Source organism: Urocampus carinirostris, chromosome 5 (assembly GCF_059441175.1).
Source record: "Urocampus carinirostris isolate Australia breed hairy pipefish chromosome 5, RoL_Ucar_1.0, whole genome shotgun sequence".
NCBI lineage: Eukaryota > Metazoa > Chordata > Actinopteri > Syngnathiformes > Syngnathidae > Urocampus > Urocampus carinirostris.
This window is the reverse complement of record NC_142353.1, coordinates 47,105,821-47,126,910: the sequence shown is the minus strand read 5'-3', so window position 1 is coordinate 47,126,910 and position 21,090 is coordinate 47,105,821. Positions and strand designations below refer to the sequence as shown.

General features: G+C 41.2%; 2 protein-coding genes across 2 annotated transcripts in view; both read left to right on the top strand.

Annotated features, from left to right (window-relative positions):
- sema4c (sema domain, immunoglobulin domain (Ig), transmembrane domain (TM) and short cytoplasmic domain, (semaphorin) 4C) overlaps positions 1–13,204 on the top strand; it is a 226,655-nt gene extending 213,451 nt beyond the window's left edge. Inside the window, exons 15-17 of the mRNA XM_088337030.1 lie at positions 1,172–1,263; positions 4,526–8,030; positions 11,190–13,204. Coding sequence (XP_088193156.1) covers positions 1,172–1,263; positions 4,526–5,424 — 991 coding nt within the window. The 3' untranslated portion in view covers positions 5,425–8,030; positions 11,190–13,204. The remainder of the gene's footprint in view (positions 1–1,171; positions 1,264–4,525; positions 8,031–11,189) is intronic.
- Positions 13,205–19,544: 6,340 nt separating this feature from the next.
- cdca2 (cell division cycle associated 2) overlaps positions 19,545–21,090 on the top strand; it is a 30,242-nt gene continuing 28,696 nt past the window's right edge. Inside the window, exon 1 of the mRNA XM_088335264.1 lies at positions 19,545–19,910. The gene's annotated coding sequence lies outside the window, so the exon portion shown is untranslated. The remainder of the gene's footprint in view (positions 19,911–21,090) is intronic.

Sequence of the window (21,090 nt, the reverse complement as noted above, 5' to 3'; positions counted from 1 at the left end):
AAACCCCACCCCCACATTTGTATATTAACCTATTTTGATTACAGTGTGTATTTTCCGTAGCACTATTTAAATACTCTATAGCAAAAATGTTATATTCTTGTATTTTATTCTTTTATTTTTCAACACAAGGATACTGCTGGAAGTGTGAATTTCCCTACAGGGAAGAATAAAGTATCTATCTATCTATCTATCTGTCTATCTATCTATCTATCTATCTATCTAGATCTAGCTAAAGATATATCTATCTATCTATCTATCTATCTATCTATCTATCTAGATCCAGCTAAAGATATATCTATCTATCTATCTATCTATCTATCTATCTATCTATCTATCTATCCCTCATTCTTTCTCTCTATCTATCTATCTCTATCTCTGTCACGCTCTATCTATAAATCTATCTCTATCTCTCTCTCGCCATATCTATCTATCTCTATCGTGCTCTCGCCCTATGTATCTATCTATCTATCTATCTATCTATCTATCATCTATCCCTCTTTCTTTCTCTCTATCCATCTATCCATCTATCTATCTATCTATCTCTGTCACGCTCTATCTATCTATCTCTAGCTCTCTCTCGCCATATCTATCTCTATCGCTCTCTCGCCCTATCAATCTATCTATCTATCTATCTATCTCTCTCACGCTCTATCTTTCTATCTCTATCTCTATCTCTCTCTCGCCATATCTTTCTATCTATCTCTATCGCTCTCTCGCCCTATCTATCTATCTATCTATCTATCTATCTATCTATCTATCCATCTAAATCTACTCATGTAAAAGCGAAAAGTTTAGTGATTTAAAATACTCCTAGCGGAGTACAAAATGTCCCAAAACGTACTCAAGTAAATGGAGCAGAGTCAATGTAACTCGTAACTACCCACCTCTGGATTTAACAAACGGGTTCAATGTAGCCCATTGTAGCGGAGTAAGACTACTGTTTCTTCTTCAAAAATCTACTCAAGTAAAAGCTAAAAGTAAAGTGATTTGAAAATACTACTCAAGGGGGAGTACAAAATGTCCCAAAACATACTCTAATGAATGTAACGGAGGCAATGAAACTCGTTAATACCCACCTCTGGATTTAAGTAACGGGTTCAATGTAGCCTATTGTACCCACCTCTGCCTATAAGACTATATTTCAAGTCTCTCTGTGCCTCTCCCCTTTCAGATCCACGTCTTCTCTGTCACAAGACCTCATGCTGGAGAGGTTCAGCAGAGGAAAAGCAAAGTTTGACAAACCTGTCTCCATCCCAAGTCCTGGTGAGTCAATCGAAGGATGTGCTTTAACAGTGCCCTCTTGCGGCGGTACATTGGTAGTGCAGTTTTTCATCCGACCCGAGTCAAGTGTATTTGTTTAGTCCCAATGCTTCTCAATTCCTTTTCTGTCGGAAGAAGAAATCCTCTCTTTATTCCTCTTTTTATTCATTCGCTTTCAAACTCAATTAGCTATCTGGCTACCTTTTTAGCATTGTGGCTAGTTATCATTCTATCTTTTTAGCTATTTAGCATGTTATTTACATTTTTTGCTTGCTATCAGCATTAGAGGTGTCACGTGATGTCAGACAGACCCAAATGCAGGACGAAGGGAGACATAAAACTGGGCTGTTATCACACTTCAACAGGGGGCGTTTATTCAATAAACAAAGAATGGATTTACTAATGATAAGAGACAGTGGAAAACTTGAGAGGAGATTTTCATTTAAAAGACGATTTTGGGGTACCCTTAAGCAGATGGTCGGTGAGGAAGGTCTTGAGGCAATGGGGAGTTGAAGAAGGAATTCTTGGGAAAAAAGGTTGTTTTCTTGTGTTTTTGAGCAGGAATCAAAAATGAAACAGCAAAGATGGAGTTTTTATACTAGGGCTTTTCTAATTAGCTGATTGGGAAAACGTGGACAGGAGCGTGAGAGGAAGACTGGAAAATGGGGTAAACCTGTCGCGCTCCAGGGCTCCATTTCCTTACAAAATACAAAATAATCTTAAACCATATTTTTTTTTCAAGCATGTTTATTGATGTAGCTTAACATGTTATATTGTACATGTGTTTCGTTCTATCATATATATTGTTCATTAACATTTTGTTGTGAGACACTGAGTTGCTCGACATGAATGAGCTTTTTTAAGAAAAAAGTTATAAAATGAAGTCGCTTGGACGTTCATTGTAGGAGAAAAAAATACATGCAAATAGAATTAAGTAGAATAATACATTTTCTTCTTCAAATTATTCATTCTTTTTCTGGACTACATTATTGTTGGTAATATACTGATTGAAGGGATAACCACAAACCTGTCTTTTTTCATTTTCTCCTTTTATACTTCCTTTTTTTCTTAACTTCTTTATATAACATCATCATTCGTAATAGAATGCATCAAAGCAAGTGAGCCGTTGGAGAGCCGGCTCTCTTTGATGAGTTGAGCCGAAAAAGCCGGTTCTCTAAAAAGAGATGGACTTCCTTTCACTTCTGAACTACCAGGGAATGATGCATGATGGGAAATCCCCAGGCGGCAGACGCATGCGCACAGTAGCATCAAAGCGCTCGCTCCGTTAGCAACAAAAAAAACGATACCGAGATAGAGGCTACTGCGGCGAACTAGTTTGACTCGATTGATTTGCCGTTTGGTCATCGTCGGTGTACACCGGATGGTAGCCATCATTGACAAATTTTTCCATACGGATTTTCTTGTACGTCGTACACGTCTTGAAATGCATCATAAATGTACTTTGTACGGCAAAAACGCACAGGTTAACAGGTATGTAATGCTGCCATCTCTTGGAGAAGGAGAGGAACTGCAGGTGCTAAACCATGACAAGGGGTTACAATTAGGGATATTGGTCGTCTAAATTAGTCACTAAAATAATAATAATAGTCATCATAATTAATGTATTTTCGAACATGTGGTCCCCCAGCTGAAATAAGTTTGCCTTGCAAATGGACATAATGTCATCAAGCATAGTTTTTAAAGCTATACACATAAAAACTAAAGTAAAAGCATTTCAATAATAAATAAAGCCAAATTCATTTAAAACTACAATGCGTTGTATTTATTATATTGTTCTCTAGTTTGGCCATACTTAAAATATTGTGCAGAAGTCTGGGGCAATCATTACAAAAGTTGACTACAGTACCTCCTATCCTCCAAAAACGTGCAATTAGAACCATTCACAGGGTAGAATATCGACATTGTACTCATATTTTACTCCTGCAGTACAAATGATTAAAATTGGATGATTTAGTCAAATTTTTCACTTCACAACTGCTATTTAAGGTCAACAAAAACTTAGTGCCAGAAAACATACAAAAATGATTCATTCGGAAAGAGGGAAATTATAACTTAAGGGGCTGTCGTAGATTCCAAATCCCAAAGGTGAGAACCACCAGGAAAAGTATGTGTGTGTCTGTGTGTGGAGTCAAACGTAACAATTTACAAGACGAGATCAAACAATGTCCAACTATTCACTTGTTCAAATTTAAATACAAAAAAAACATTAGATAGATAGATAGATACTTTATTCATCCCCGTAGGGAAATTCACACTTCCAGCAGTCTACCCCGATGTTTATTAACAGATGAACATGATGCTCTAGGGGTGCTTGTAGCAGAGTGGATGACGTCACGCTAGTCCAAAAGTTCGACATCCCTGCGGCAGATGGAAATCCTTTCTTTGTGAAAATCCAGGGATACACCACCTCGTGTTAGCAAGTCCGCCTCCTCTCCGATTCCCCCCGGCTTTCGTGTCTCTGTTTAGCGGCGTTGAAGCCGAATTGCTCCGGGTAGCTCCGGGTGGCTACACGTTAGCGTCCGGAATGCTAAACGTGAGCCACGTTACCGCAAAACACAGCAACTGCGCTCCCTGTGGGCTTCGATGTTTTCCACCAGCACTCGATGATCTTATTTGGTCGTGAGTTCGCATTTCCCATGATTGCGGATGGTACCGAAGACTTATAACGCCGCTAGCCGCTTCTCTAGCTCCGGCTCTTCTTCCACGATAGGCCCCTTCATCACGCCAGCACGACAATTCTTCAGGGCAAGGAGTTGATTCCTTGAATACACGCATTTTTTGTGCGCTAAAACCCATGTCCATAGGATAGAAGTAATCCATAGTGTAGTTGTCAAAACGGGAAGAAAAAACACCGAAGATAGGAGCAGACAATAAAACAATAGGGCAGCTGCTGGAAAAGGCAGCCGCTCGTGGCACGCCGCTTTGATTACTGGCGGAATACAGAGATGAAGAAAATGGGGTATGAGTGGTACGAGAGTAGTGAGTCTAGAACTATGGTTAACTTTGTGTTATTGTTGCTATTGTTATATGATAACTGTTATTATTAATAATATTACTATTGGTGTATTTAATAGGGAAGATGAAGGGGTTAGGGAATATAAGCATTTGCTTCTTACTACCCCTTTTCGAACATATTATGTAACATTATTTTGTTGTTGAGTTCTTGTTTTTGTTCTGTTTTTATTTCGATGTTCGAATAAAGTTTTCACTTATTCATTCAAGCTATCTCCTTTGTCTCCCTTAGAGCACTCCCGCCTCCGCAACGTGACAGTGGTGGTGGGCTCGGACATGGTCCTCCCCTGCCAGTTGATCTCCAACCTGGCCCAACCCTTTTGGGTGGTCAACGACCGCGAGCTCCTCCTCGGCGACCCCGAGGCGGGCGGGCCCCGTTTCGACCGCACCCTCAAGGCCCTGGTGGTCCCCGAAGCCGGCCAGATCCAAGCCGGGCGCTACGTCTGCTATTCCGAGGAGCAAGGCGTCAAGTTCCAAACGGAGCGCTACCAAGTGGCCGTGGTGGCCAGCGCGCCGGTTTTCATGGAGGCCCGGGCACCCGACAGCAGCATGGGGCTCTTCTGGGTTCTGGTCATCACGCTGGGTGCCGCCTGTCTCTTACTCCTAGTGGTGGCGCTCTACCTGCGCCGGAGACTGAAGTTAGCCCTCGGGAAGGGAGCCGATATGAAACCTCTGGAGAGTACCCTGGTCTACCCCATCACCCTCCCCAAGGAGCCGCCCACTTTCGTGCCCAGCAAAATGCCAAGCGATGAGGACCGCTTCTGGGAAACGGGCGCTAATTATTACTACTCGGACGGCTCGCTGAAGATAGTTCCCGGCCACGCCCTGGGACCCGTCAGCAGCACGACGTCGCCCAGCGCCATCCCGGGCCAGCCCATCCACTCCCCCAGCCGCCTCAGTCTCACCAATATCCGAGGCTCGGGCAGCAACGGCTACGTCCGACTCAATCTGAGCGCGGCGGGGGAGGAGAGGGCTAGCGGGGCTAGCGCTGGAAGCACCGGACTGGGCGGACTGGGCGGACTGGGCCTGGGTGGGAACGATTACTCCAGTCCCTTCAAGGAAGAACTGAGGCGTACCCTGCAGCAGAGAACCATTCTCCCCGATGCTAATCCCGAGGAGTCGTCCGTCTAGGGCACGGGTGTTAAGCAGGCGGCCGGCGGGCCAGGTCAGGCCCGCTGAGGGATTGAATCCGGCCCGCGAGACAACACTCGGAGAAGCGCAAGAGAAAAATGAGTTGCGGGTTGAAATATGTCAACTTGATGTTGCCAAAGCCAGGTGCCTCGAACAAAGACACTGTACTTGTATTTATTTCTCTCTCTCTTTCTCTCTTTTCCACCCCTTTTCTCCCACTCTCTGTCTTTTCACTGTCCTTGTCTCTCTTTTTCTCTTCCTTTGTTGCTCTTTGTTTCTTTCTCTCTCTGTGTCTTTTTTACTTTCTTTTTTCTCTTCTCTCTTTTCTCTTTCTCTCTTCCTACCCTTTGCGCTTTCTTTTCTCTTTTCTCTTCTTCTGTCGTTCTATTTCTCTTTGGATTTCTTTCTTCTCCCTTTCTTTTCCCTCTCACGACTTTTCTTTTTATCTCTTTTGTTTCTCACACTCTCTCACTCTCTCTGTTTCCCTTCCTTTGTTGCTCTTTGTTTCTTTCTCTCTCTGTGTCTTTTTAACTTATTTTGCTCTAACTTCCTTTTTTTCCATTTCTCTCTTTTCTCTTTCTCTCTTCCTACCCTTCGCGCTTTCTTTTCTCTTTTCTCTCCTTCTGTCTTTCTATTTCTCGTTGGATTACTTTCTTCTTCTCCCTTTCTTTTCTCCTCTCACGACTTCTCTTTTTATCTCTTTTGTTTCTCACGCTCTCTCACTCTCTCTCTTTCTCTTCCTTTGTTGCTCTTTGTTTCTCTCTCGGTGTCTTTTTAACTTCCTTGTTTCCTTTTCTCTCTTTTCTCTTTCTCTCTTCCTAGCCTGCGCTTTGGATTTCTTTCTTCCTCTCCTTTTTTTCCCCTTTCTCACGACTTTTTATCTTTTGTTTCTCACACTCTCTCCCTCTCTCTCTTTTTCTTTCTTTGTCCTGCCCTACTCTCCTTTTCCCTCCCTCTCTTTCTCTTATTTCTTTATCTCTCTTTTTCTTTCTCTTTAATCTACTAGTCCGAGTTTGACACCCCTGGTCTAGGGAAAAAAACGAAAAACAACCGAACTACCTCGCTCCTTTTTGAGGACTCTGTGACACGTGGTCACCTCGCGAAGCTGTTTCCCTCAACCCCTGCCAATGTGGACATTTATAGCTTGTTAAATATAGACGCTTTCCCTTGGTTAGCGAAGACGCGCTAACTTAATTATACCACCAAAACTCTCGGATTATTTTTTCTGCTTCTGCTGTGGAACGGCGATTTGTCTGGAATGGAACCATGAAGTCTGGACGAAGTGGGTCTCAGACCAGTTGATGGATGGCGCTATATATCTATTTTTCCCAGATCGTACTGCACTAAAGAGAGGAAGCTAGCCTTCCTTTATTTGTAACGATGAGCCTGGAAGAAGCAGGACAACGATTTTTTTTTCACGTTTGTCTTCGGACTCTTTCCACTATACCGGACATCGGCTACCGACACAAAATGGTGGTTTGTAGAGACTTTGATTATCATTAAAAAAGGTGAGGAGACGCTCATGAGCAGATTTAAATGCGGGGGCCGCAGGTTCGGCATCCTGCTGCGGCGACAGTCCTCACAAACCAAGCATGTATCTCACCAAAGCCAGATCCATTACCCGTGAAACGGATGACCTGGAGATACAACATCCGTGACTGTCGTGTGCTTTAATCACCACGGAAACCTGGCTCCACCCGAGGATCCCCGATGCTAGCGTGCAGCTAGCAGGTCGCTTCTTGCACTGAAATGATTTATTTTTACTATTGTATGAAGACCGTGGATCACGAGGAGCTCCGTGAAGACGTGAGAGACAATAAACGAGTTCCCCGATGAAGGACATCCTCTCTAAATAGCGCGACCCGTTCTTCTTTACGTATCGCAGCCAGGAATTCTCTCCGAGACTGTTTTCGTACTTTTCGAGGTCCGCCGCAGCCTTCCAGTGGTCAAAGTCAAGTGCTGGCATTCCAGGCTGACTTTGAAAGCACCTTTTGATGTACTGTGCATGAGAAACCGCAAGTTGTTGAGAATCCATGCGTCCGATCAGCTGTGCTCACATTCCTCAAAAAAAAAAGAAAATGGCCAATCGCATTTTGCAATAAGACAAAGACTGCTCTTTTCAACAACAAGCATGGAGAATGTAGTTAAACCCTTCACTGTTGCGACTGCTGTGGATGTTTTCATGAAGTGCTTTAAGTTTCGGACGCCGGCGGTGAAGGAAACGGCCGCGCTCCGTCATGCTTTGAATGTCTTCGAGACCGCAGTGTTAAACAGGACGCCGCAAATCTCCGAGGGCCGGGGACCGAAACGGGGTCCCTGCGAAGAACACTGAGGAACGTCCGAGGAACGTCCGAGGAACGTCCGAGGAACGTCCGAGGAACGTCCGATGAACGTCCGAGGAACGTCCGAGGAACGTCCGAGGAACGTCCGAGGAACGTCTGATGAACGTCCGAGGAACGTCCGAGGAACGTCTGAGGAACCTCCGAGGAACGTCTGAGGAACATCTGAGGAACCTCCGAGGAACACCTGAAGCCTGCACCGAGGATGACGAGATAGTTTCCACGACGATAACTTGCAGTGGGACGGCGCCTCAGAATCGGTTACAGGTATAGACTTATTTTCTATTCGAACGAAGTAAAACTGGGCGGCACGGTGGATGAGTGGTTAGCGGGTTTGAGCACAGTTCTGAGATTAAGGGATCGAATCCACCTGTGTTTACATTCCATAATCAATGCTTACATTGTTTGCTTAATGCACTGCGAGGAGGCTAAATGTAAACAAAACACTCTGACGCTGTGAAAGCCACTGCCCCCTAGTGTAGTGGAGGTGAAATTGCATTTTGTTCTGGTATATTTTTAAAAAGTTCCCGGAAGTCACAGGTTTAATCCTTGGCCAAGTCCTACCTAAGGCTTACAATATGGCTACTCATTTCCTCCCTGCTTAGCGCTGGGCATTAGAGGTGTCACATGATGTCAGAAGGACCCAAATGCAGGACAAAGGGAGACATAAAACAGTCACGTCATCAGGGGGCGTTTATTCAATAAACAAAAAAGGGATTTACTAATGATAAGTTTGCATGTTCTCCTCGTGCTTGCCTGGGTTTCCCGTGTCTGTCCAGTTTCCACATACAATCCAAAAAACATGCGTGTCGGGTTAATTGGCATTCAGTTCAGGGTGTCCCCTGGCCTAAGATAGCTGGGATGGGCTCCAGCAGCCCCGTGACCCTACTGAGGTAATACACAGTGCCGAGAAAAAGTATACGCCCACTTCCTTATTTCTGTTATTTATGCATATTCATCACTCACGAAGGTTTCACATCATCAAACCAATTTTGATATCACATAGAGACAACTCAAGGAAATACAAAATGCAGTTTTGAAATGTTGATTCCATTTATTAAGGTACGAAAAAATCAAAACCTATCTGGCCTTATGTGAAAAAGTCATTTCCCCGTGGACTTAATAGGGAATTGGACCACCTTTGGCAGAGATTACAGAAATCAAACATTCTTCCCCATGCCATGAGGCTCTTGAACTCCACCCCCACATTTGCATATTACCCTATTTTTATTACAGTGTATATTTTCCGTAGCACTATTTAAATACTCTATATCAACACGTGATCTTGGGTATTTTTGTATTCTATATCTTTTATTTTATTATTTTATTTTTCAACACAAGGATACTGCGGGAAGTGGGAATTTCCCTTCGGGGATGAATAAAGTATCTATCTATCTATCTATCTATCTATCTATCTATCTATCTATCTATCTATCTATCTATCTATCCATCTATGTATCTATCTATCTATGATATCTAGATCTAACTATCTATCCATCTATCTATCTATCTTGACATCTATCTAGACATCTATCTATCTATCTATCTTTATATCTATCTATCTCTCTCACGCTCTATCTTTCTATCTCTATCTCTCTCTCGCCATATCTATCTATCTCTATCGCTCTCTTGCCCTATCTATCTATCTACCAACCTATCTATCTATCTATCTATCTATCTATCTATCTATCTATCTATCTATCTGTCTATCTATCTTTATATCTATCTATCTCTCTCACGCTCTATCTTTCTATCTCTATCTCTATCTCGCCATATCTATCTATCTCTATCGCTCTCTCGCCCTATCTATCTATCTGTCTGTCTGTCTGTCTGTCTGTCTGTCTGTCTGTCTGTCTGTCTGTCTGTCTGTCTATCTATCTATCTATCTATCTATCTATCTATCTATCTATCTATCTATCTATCTATCTATCTATCTATCTTGACATCTATCTAGACAATCTATCTATCTATCTATCTTTATATCTATCTATCTATCTCTCTCACGCTCTATCTTTCTATCTCTATCTCTCTCTCGCCATAACTATCTATCTCTATCGCTCTCTTGCCCTATCTATCTATCTACCAACCTATCTATCTATCTATCTATCTATCTATCTATCTATCTATCTATCTATCTATCTATCTATCTATCTATCTATCTATCTATCTATCTATCTATCTATCTATCCATCTATCTATCTTGACATCTATCTAGACAATCTATCTATCTATCTATCTATCTATCTATCTTTATATCTATCTATCTCTCTCACGCTCTATCTTTCTATCTCTATCTCTCTCTCGCCATATCTATCTATCTCTATCGCTCTCTCGCCCTATCTATCTATCTGTCTGTCTGTCTGTCTGTCTGTCTGTCTGTCTGTCTGCCTGCCTGCCTGCCTGCCTGCCTGCCTGCCTGCCTGCCTGCCTGCCTGCCTGCCTACCTACCTAAACGCAAAAACATACATAGAAACTCACAAAACCATACGTAAACACACACAAAAACATACATAAACATGCACACAAACATACGTAAAAATCCTCACGAATGTACGTAGAAACACACAAAAACGTACACAAACACATAAAACTGTCACGGTTGCCATGGCGCCCAATTGGCCCCGCCCGTGTGGCGCCAGCTGCAGCTTGTTGACGGATTGGCTCCCTGTCAATATGTAAACTTGGTCCTGTCAGTCCCCTTTTGTCGGTCCATCTGCGAATCCCTGTTTTTACACATCAAGCCCTTTTTCGCCTATCCTGTTTTTTGCTCCTGTTTGTCTCCCGCTAAGATCTCTTTTGATCTCGACCACGTCTGCTCTCCCGTCCCGAATTACGACCTGTTTTGATCTCGACCACGTCTGTTCTCCCATCCCGAAATACGAACCTTTTTTGATCTCGACCTCGTCTACTCTCCTCTCCTGGCTTTAGACTTGTTTCCGATCCCGATCACGTTTTTCCTCTTCCATCCCGGCTACTGACCTGTTTTTTTCCGTTCCCGACGATGGCATCGCTCGCCACGGAAGTCCCACTTACGCGTTCAGAGCAACCAGCAATCACTGGATCGTGTATGCAATCCTTTCCCTTTTTCCCGATAAAACTGTGGGAAACGTTACGCGAGTGGGTTCTGTTTCTGTTCTGGTCCATGTTTAAATTTGAGGCTTGAAATCTTGGACGAACTTCAAATTGGCTTGGATGAATGCTGTTGAACGGATGCAATAAAGGCTGTTCCCTTTTCGCCATATCGCCGTCTCTGCGTATATTGTACAAATAGAAAGTTGAGTTTCTTCCTTAAATTTTCACATGCTGCTTTTAATCAGTTGTACTCTGTCCAGGTTCTACAGTAAATCAAGGCATTTCCTAACCCAATAGACATTTTATTTGTCGCATGACTAACTCGTTCCTTTTTTGTCTCTTTGACCCAAACAGGGTGACTTCTCGGAGAGCAAGGCAAGAATACACTGTGGACCAGGGTCTCAAAGGCCTCGTACCCCAGTGAACCCGGCGGTGAAAGAACGACTCGGCTTTCGGACCAATGCATGAACAGCAGTAAAAGGACTGAACAATTTCATCACCGTTGTACAAAAGCATTTTTTGGATCGATCGCTTTTTGGAGTTTTTTGATATGATCCAGTATTGCAAACGTTAATTTTCTCATTGTAAAAAAAAAAAAGAAAAGACTTTGGTTTTTCATACCTGTGTTCATTTGTGTCACCTCACCTTTGGGTAAGCCAAAGTAGACTGCATTTTTGTCTTCCCCTAAGTTATTTTTTTCGGAAGAAGATTGATACTCAGCTGTCCGTCCATGTTGCAACACTGAGCTGATGTCTGCAAGCTTTCGGAATATTTCAACTGCAGCAAAATTTTTCCCAAAAAGGGGGGGAGGGGGTTGCTTTAGGCCAGGGGTCGGGAACCTATGGCTCGCGGGCCATATTTGGCTCTTTTCGTGAGTAACGTATGGCCCGGGCATCAAAATTATACTCTATATGTAACCGCGGTGAAGCCGTCCCACCATGGATCCACATTCAGGCTGGACTGGATGATGAGGCTTTTATTCCAGTTAACATACACACACCATGTGGTTAGCACCTCCGCCGGTTCTCAACATCGTTAGCAGCGCGCTGGAGACTGCTAGCAAAGCATGTCAAATAATTTTATTTTCAGTTGACATCAATGTTCCCTCTAAACTGCGTGTGTGCGCAATTGCGCACTACCCGGAGCTTTTCCGCGCATGAGAAAATCTAGCCAGCTCACAAAAATCAGGGCTCGAAATTGTTATTTAAAAAGCAAATTAAGTCAATGTTACAGTGCATGAAGGTAAAAATACACGGGTTCCCCTGACGCTGTGTTCTAAATTCGGTATTTTGAAGTCAGTGTCGAAGTAGAACGAAGTTGAGTAAAGTCAGTAGAGTTTTTCGAGGACCGGCTTCTTCGGCTCGGCTCACTAAAAAGAACCGGCTCTTTCGGGTCCCAAACGGCTCGCCAGGTTGTTTTTGCTTCTTTAATCCCTACACGACCAAATATTATGTAAAATTGTGCATAAAATGACTTAAAGGAAGGGGGAGAAATAGAACAAGAAAAGAAAAAAAATACCAAAATGAAAAAGTAGTGAAAAGCTGAGAAAAAAATGAAACAAAAGGTATGTTGTGACATTTTTGCTAAAGACCTCTGCTTGCACCTTATTCTGAAACCATTATTCATGAGAAAATGAAGGTAAAATGAGCCTGAACGGTGTTAGGTCACTTCCGGAGGCAGGCAAGTTTAAATCTAACGTCACACAGTAAAATAGAGAGATGGTTTGCGGGTTTTGCTGGATTTTTCTTAAAATATAGCGTAAAATCAAAAATCGAAATATTTTGCTTTTTGGGTCAAAAATGTTGTCGCCCCCTGCTTTAGGCTAATGGATTTCCTGTTTGTTTCTTGTTTACAGTGATTTCCCGGACCTGATTTTTATTCTTCTTTATATGAACACTTACCAAAATACCAAAATCAAAAATTTGTGTTGCCAAAAACCAAAAATGAAGCGGATCAGTGCGAAAAATGTCTGGTTATTTCTTACTTTTGACGATGTCCAAACACATTCTTCGAATACACTGGTACTTGGTCACGTCTCGCTTCGATATTCCATTACCAAGCTTTGCTTTACTTTGCATTAAAAAAAAAAAAAAAAATAACAAATAACAACCAATGAAAATGCATGTCTTAAAAGGTCTTCACATTTATTTGCCATAACCACTCTAGTGCAGTATTTTCCTTTGTTCATTCCGGTTAGTTTTAGTTTGGCTTGTATTTTACTGATCTTTTTTGTTTGTTCTAGAGTCCTGTTAAGTAACTTATTTGTTGTACAAACCGGTTGATATTTATTATCATTGTACATATGCCCTTATTTTTTTATATGTGTGTATATACGTTCTATATACACAAATAAAAAAAGATCGACTTGATTTGCGTCTGTTTTTGTGGTGTTGGGATTTAACTATCAAAATGTACCGTTTACCAAATTGTTCGAATTAGTTATCTGATTCCATTAACCAAACACGGCCTACATTCATCCAACAATTATGCGCGCTCGTTTTTTGAGAGAAAATGACCAGGAGCCGGCATATCCACACAGGGGGCGGGTTGTTTATTATTCCTAACAGCAGATCTAAGTGTCCCCATCCAAGTTGCCCGGGATCATTTATACATTTCGACAAACAAAGCAAAGACATCCTACTATTCCCCTATTGGCTATGTGTCATTTGCAGCAAACTTTAGCTTTCTCTTATTCGTTATCTTCTCCCCACATGATGGCGTGTCGGCTCCTCCCATGGGCGTGCCAAGGCAGTTGTTTTGTGCCCAACAATCTCTGGTCATCCTGCGTCAGCACACCCACGTCTCCTGTCATCAGAAGTGTCCTAGACAAAACAACTGCCATTTATGCATTCCACACAGCCTTCCCTGACCTGTTATTGTACATTGAACTAAAGCACATTCAGTGAATATCTTTATTGCATTAAACTGAATTCATGTAACTTGTAGTCAATCGTATAAAATCCTTTATAGTCAAATGTAAAAAAGCCTTTAATGGGAGGAAGTTTAACGTCTTCTTACTTGTAAAGTTTATTGGGATAATTTTGTCACTGGCCCGGAGGTATCGTGTGTTTATTAAGCGCACTCTAATTACTTTTCAGCTGAATTCAAAACGTCCTTTCTAAAAAAGCTTATCGCAAACGGCAAGCCAGTTTTAAAAGACAGTGGTGCTTTGAGATAGGAAGGACTCAACGCTGCTGGGATTATTTGTTTTCTGACGGGTTACATCGGGTAACAATATTGTAAAGAGTTTGGGTATGGGCCCAAATGAGAGGAAGGAGGAACTGAAGCAGGGGTGCTCAGAATAAGGATGGGATTTCATAACCAAATCAGGAACAAAGTAACAAAAAACAGGGGATCCAAAAACAAATACTACATCCAAACAAAATCAAACTTGACAATATCTGAACCTAAAACAAAGACCAGAATTGAAAATGTAAGGTACAAAGTAACAAACAATTGGTGCTTAACTAGTAACAAAATGTTAGCTGGGGAAAAATAAGAAAAAGGTTGCGTTTGGGTCTTCCTTGTGCTTGCTAGCACTTCACAATAGAGAGACATCTAGTATTCAAAAGATACATATTGTCCTTTGAAATATTTAGTGCCTCCTAGTGCTACATAAAACTTTCAATCAGTTAAGAAAAAAACATTGATTTGAATACTAGGCAAAGATACATGAACTATCGTACCAATGCTAATATGTCATAAAAAAATATATATTTCTTTTACATAGTGGAATCCCGAGATGTTTTTGGAGAGGACGTCGTTGGGCGTCGCCCCAAAATATACGCAGAGACGGAGATATGGTGAAAAGGGAACGTCCTTTATTGCATCCATTCAACAACATTAATCCAAGCCACGTTTGAAGTTCGTCCAAGAAACGCTCGGCTTTATACTGTGCTCAAAAACATCTCGTGTTGTTTTTCTCTGAATCGAAAATGTTTTTTCCGGCCCTGACTTGCTCAGTCAACAACTTGTGACTTCTTGTATCAACATTATCTCATTACTTCCGCCAGATGTCTTCACACAATGGGCTACTGTCAGCTCGAAGACTGCTGATTTAGTTAATTTACAACAAAGTCACCGCCATGTTTGACTGCCATCTTGCTGCCATGCTGTGCTCTGTGGCAGTGTTTTTTTGTACAACTAGGCCATTTAGTGGTCAAATATTACACACTGGGACTTTAGAGACGTTTCTTAAATGTTTTGAAAAATATGTTTTTGCAACTTTTGTCATGATTACCGATCTGAATCACCTGTGCCCGCTCCTTTGGCGCCGGACTCTGATTGGATCTCTGTCCCTATTTAAACCCACTGCTACCTGTTGTCGGTACTTCTGCGAACCTCAGTTTACTCTAGGCAAGCCTTTCTCAACTCTGACTCCCACCTGTTTTTTGCTCCCGTCTGTTCCCCTGCTTCGACCCGTTTTTTGATCCTGACCACCTCTACTATCCTCTCCTGGCTTTCGACTCGTTCCCGACCCCGACCACGTTTTTGCTCTCCTGTCCTGGCTACTGACCCGTTTTTCCATTCCTGACACCGCCATCGCTCGCCACGGAAGTCCCACTTCCGCGTTTAGAGCGTCCCAGCGATCACTGGATCATGGGTGCAACCCTTTCCTTTTTTCCAATAAAACAGAAAAACGTAACGCAAGTGGGTCCTGTCTCCGTTCTGGTCTTGACAACGTTCACATTTCAACCAGATAAAGACTGTGGAGTTTGCAGGTTCTTTCTATGCCCGAGTAGGGTTTTTATTTATCTATATATTCAATTATTTTATCATAAAGTTTGAGAAATGCTGTTTTTTACAGACATTGATTCGATACCTGGTTTTGTAAACTGTTTTGACATTTGCACGCTTGCCTCTACTACTCGAAATATTGTGATTTGAGATGAGAGCAACCGGGAGGAAGGAAAAGATAACAATACTCCGGGGATGTCACTTTTACCCAATCGGGAAAAAATTCCATGCGGGACGTTCGCAAAGCTGTAAAGTCAAGATAAGAGAGACTCCTCTCCTGCACTTGAATCAGGGTGACAAGACGTTATTACCAGCTTGACTAAAATATTTGACTGCTGTCCTTTCCATCCCCGGATGATCCCTGTCTATGTACACGACCGCGAGAGAAAATCAAAGATGCTAGCCAAAACCAGAGCAAACCGTGTATAAGTCGATTGTACATGAATTATAAATACCGCGTATGCAAATGTGAACAGCGGCATGGCTGACTGTGGGAACTGCTAATGGCCAAACACACGCAGTTCGGGAATTACGCAAAAGAAGAAAAACGCGCGAGCGTATCCGAAATGCAACAGAAAAACGAGTGAAGGAAGAGCACAAGAGAAGAAGAGGAAAATTGAATCAAACACATGAGTATTCATTCGAAAGTGTGGATTGACGGCGGTGGCGGTTTTAGGCAGGCAGCTGCCAGGGGCAGGATTTTTACCGTGTCACATGGGGGGGGGGGGTGTCGGCACGACAACTTCAAAGAACAATAATAAATGCGTGCCGCAGAGCAGTTTTGTATTATCTACCAACATATAACTTTGCCTCTTGTCATTTTACTGCGAAGGTGTGCAGAGGGATGAGGTGATGGTGTTTTAATAATCTGTGGTTTACAATAATCTGTGGTCTCTTCAGCCCTTTAGACTATTTGTGATTAAGGGCAAAACAAATAAACATGACTTGACTTGAAAGGAGTAGGGGAGGGGCAGTGCGGGGGACAGTTGACCTCTGACTGGGTCTCACTCAAAATGAATGGCCAGGGGGTGGGGAAGGATTTACTCTATTACTTTACATTAAATAATGAGTTGTGATACAAAATGGAGGATGAGATCAACAGGTAAATTAGTACATATAACTTTGCCTCTTGTCAAATTTGCGCCCCTTCGTTTCATTTTACCGCGAAGGTGTGCAGAGGGATCAGGTGATGGTGTTTTAATAATCTGTGGTTTGCAATAATCTGTGGTCTGTGCAGACCTTTGAGACTCTTTGTGATCAAGGGCGTCACAGATAAACTTGACTTGACCTGAAAGGAGTAGGGGAGGGGCTGGGCGGGGGACAGTTCACCTCTAACTGGCTCTCACTCCAAATGAATGTCTAGGGGGTGGGGAGGGATTCACTCTATGACTTTACATAAAATAATGAGTTGTGATACAAAATGGAGGATGAGATCATCAGGTGAATTAGTACATATAACTTTGCCTCTTGTCTAATTTGCGCCGCTTTGTTTCATTTTACTGCGAAGGTGTGCAGAGGGATCAGGTGATGGTGTTTTAATAATCTGTGTTTTGCAATAATCTGTGGTCTGTGCAGACCTTTGAGACTCTTTGTGATTAAGGGCCAAACAAATAAACATGACTTGACCTGAAAGGAGTAGGGGAGGGGCGGAGCGGGGGACAGTTCACCTCTGACTGGCTCTCACTCAAATTGAATGGCCAGCAGGTGGGGAGGGATTCACTCTATTACTTTACATTAAATAATGAGTTGTGATACAAAATGGAGGATGAGATCATCAGGTGAATTAGTACATATAACTTTGCCTCTTGTCTAATTTGCGCCGCTTCGTTTCATTTTACTGCGAAGGTGTGCAGAGGGATCAGGTGATGGTGTTTTAATAATCTGTGGTTTGCAATAATCTGTGGTCTGTGCAGCCCTTTGCGACTCTTTGTGATCAAGGGCCAAACAAATAAACATGAGTTGACCTGAAAGAGTAGGGGAGGGGCGGAGCGGGGGACAGTTCACCTCTGACTGGCTCTCGCTCAAATTGAATGGCCAGGGGGTGGGGAGAGATTCACTCTATTACTTTATATTAAGTAATGAGTCGTGATACAAAATGGATGATGAGATCACTCAGGTGAATTAGTACATATAACTTTGCCTCTTGTCTAATTTGCGCCCCTTCGTTTCATTTTACTGCGAAGGTGTGCAGAGGGATCAGGTGATGGTGTTTTAATAATCTGTGGTTTGCAATAATCTGTGGTCTGTGCAGCCCTTTGAGACTCTTTGTGATTAAGGGCCAAACAAATAAACATGACTTGACCTGAAAGGAGTAGGGGAGGGGCGGAGCGGGGGACAGTTCACCTCTGACTGGCTCTCGCTCAAATTGAATGGCCAGGGGGTGGGGAGAGATTCACTCTATTACTTTATATTAAGTAATGAGTCGTGATACAAAATGGATGATGAGATCACTCAGGTGAATTAGTACATATAACTTTGCCTCTTGTCAATTTTGCGCCCCTTCGTTTCATTTTACCGCGAAGGTGTGCAGAGGGATCAGGTGATGGTGTTTTAATAATCTGTGGTTTGCAATAATCTGTGGTCTGTGCAGCCCTTTGAGACTCTTTGTGATTAAGGGCGTCACAGAGGGATTCACTCTATTACTTTACATAAAATAATGAGTTGTGATACAAAATGGATGATGAGATCACTCAGGTGAATTAGGCATTCGATTACATTTGAGAAGAGTGGAAAATAAACAGAGATGGAAGGAAAACGTGCCAAGTTTTCCTTAAATGATTACAGACTGTCAGTATCCATGTCATGGATAAAAGGGTAAGTTTGTCGTTTGTTGGCCTGTATTGTATTCATTATTTGAGCTTTTTTTTTAAATAAATTTTGCCTTTTTTGTATGCAATGTATTTCTATTAATTAAGTCAAGCATTTTTTTGAAATTTGCCATTTTTATGTGTATTTGTATTTATTATTTATGATGTTTCGGGGGGTAAATATTCACCATTTTATGTATATAGTGTATTTGTTTTAATGATTCAAGCATTTTTTTGACATTTGCCATTTTTATATGTATTTGTATTTATTATTTGGGTTTTTTTTGGAGGCGGGGGGTAAATATTCACTATTTCATGTATATAGTGTATTTATATTAGTTATTTAAGCTTTTTTGATATTTGCCAATTTTTATGTGTATTTGTATTTACTATTTACGATTTTTTTGGGAGGGATAAATATTTGCCACTTTATGTATATAGTGTATTTATTTTAGTTATTTAAGCTTTTTTGATATCTGCCATTTTTATGTATATTTGTATTTATTATTTACGATTTTTGGAGGGATAAATATTCGCCATGTTACGTATATGCTGTTTTTGATTTAATTATTAAGCATTTTTTGACATTTACGATTTTTTTTTTAATGTTTGTATTCATTATTTACAATTTTGGGGGGATAAATATTCACCATTTTATGTATATGTATATGTATGTCGGCACCATGTCAGTCCGGCATCCTGCCGCCGCGCTGTGTCGAATATCACTAGCCTTCGCTCGTACCAGACAACATAGTGCCATCTAGTGGTCAAATATCAAACATTGGGGATTTAGGGACCATATCCAACACATGTACCGTCACATCAATTGTTCATATAATACACACTGCCCCTTTAATGTAAACGTGCCCCATACAAATTATGGATTCATTTATTACTAAATTTGTATAGCATTTTTTTAAAAGATACTTGAGAACAGTGGAATGGTTTTATCGGAGATTTTTTTGTGTGAAAAAATAAAATCGATTGATGTATTAATTATAAACATTTAATTATTGCAAAGAAGGGGAAAAAAAGAAAAAAAGTGTAATGTTTTAATTTACTTTGACGGGTACAGGAAACGAAGTCGTATGTCAGACCACGTGAGACATCCTTTTAATCCCATTGGCCAGTTCATATCCAAGTAGTTCCTGTTTTGTTTGGACACATGCGCCTACGAGTTAGTCCCCGGGCAGTAGACTTTTAACGTTATTTTATTTTTATGAATTTTCAAAAACAGATTATGAAATTTGTTATGAACAAATTTACATTGTTTATCCAAACAGGTCTGTGATTCTTTTTTTGTTTTGGGGGGTAAATTCTCGTGTTTGAGATGACGTTTACCGCGGAAGGATCTCATCGACCGGCGCGTAGCCGACATGGAGCGTAATTCGAAAGTCGTAGCATGGTTTACGGTTTTATTTTAATGTTTATTAGATATAATTCTTTTGACTTATGTTTTTGGTCACGCTTTTGTTTTCATACATAGAGTTTTTATGATAGGCGTCACTTTCTTTTTGGGGATATCTGTAAGGTGAGTTTTAGGCGAAAGGCATGTTTACAGTCGATAATGTCTCGATTGATCACTTGCTACTAACTAGTTAAGCTAGTTAATTATTATTAGTCATAGTTAGCAGCAATAATCATAACACTACTACCCGATTGACTATTTTTATTAAAATTACCCATTCTGATAAGTACCTGCCATAGGGTTTTGCCTTATTTATGTAGTCACAGCAGACATAAACACGTACAATAAGCGTCAATAATAGAATATGAATAAATTGTGAAAAATTGATTTCAATGATGGAAACACAAAACCAATGTTAAGGTAATGTGTTCGAAAAGGATTAGGATGAGGCATATGCTTATTTGATCCTACTCTTGTTATTTCCCTCATAAGTGTCTTACATCTTGACTTCCGGTGTCTTAAATCTTGACTTCCGGTGTATTTAGATACAACAAACACCTCATTAATATGCATACTTACATAGGTTCTGTGGATATACAGTCACTTCTTCATCATAATTATTATAATCGTCAATATTTTCCTCGTGATCATTATCATCATTGCTGTGTCCGTACATTTTTAACATATAATATAGCTATCTACTATAAATTGAATCAAGGAGACAAACTATTTTGCACACAAATAGCTGTACAATGACCAGGGTTGGGTAGGTAACTTGATTACTTTCAATTACTTTTGGATTACTCCAATACCAAATATGCTAATAAAAGAAACTAAATATGAATAAATTGATGACTCACAACACGTGGTAAGCTTTCTCTCCTGGCTTTGACCTCCGGCAAAACTAACATCAAATGCGTCAGAAACAAAATGAAAATAAATCCAAACAGCTTGCCAACATCATTTTTTCCGTTCCATGTGTTCTGTTACTCCCCAAGCCTGCACAGAATTGAGTCATTTTATTCATATTTAGTTTCTTTTGCCTTTTATTAGCATATTTGGTATTGGAGTCATCCAAAAGTCATTGAAAGTAATCAAGTTAAAGTAACCTACCCAACCCTGACAATGACATACTAGGTTACCTTAAGCCCAAGTGTGTAATATTTGAACACTAGATGGCACTGTTGTCTAATGCAAACCAAGACCAGTGCCACAGCAAAGCAGCAAGTTGACAGAAAAACATGCCTGCGACCTTAGGTATGGATTCCACTTTGTAAAAGAAATACACATTTTTTGACCTGTG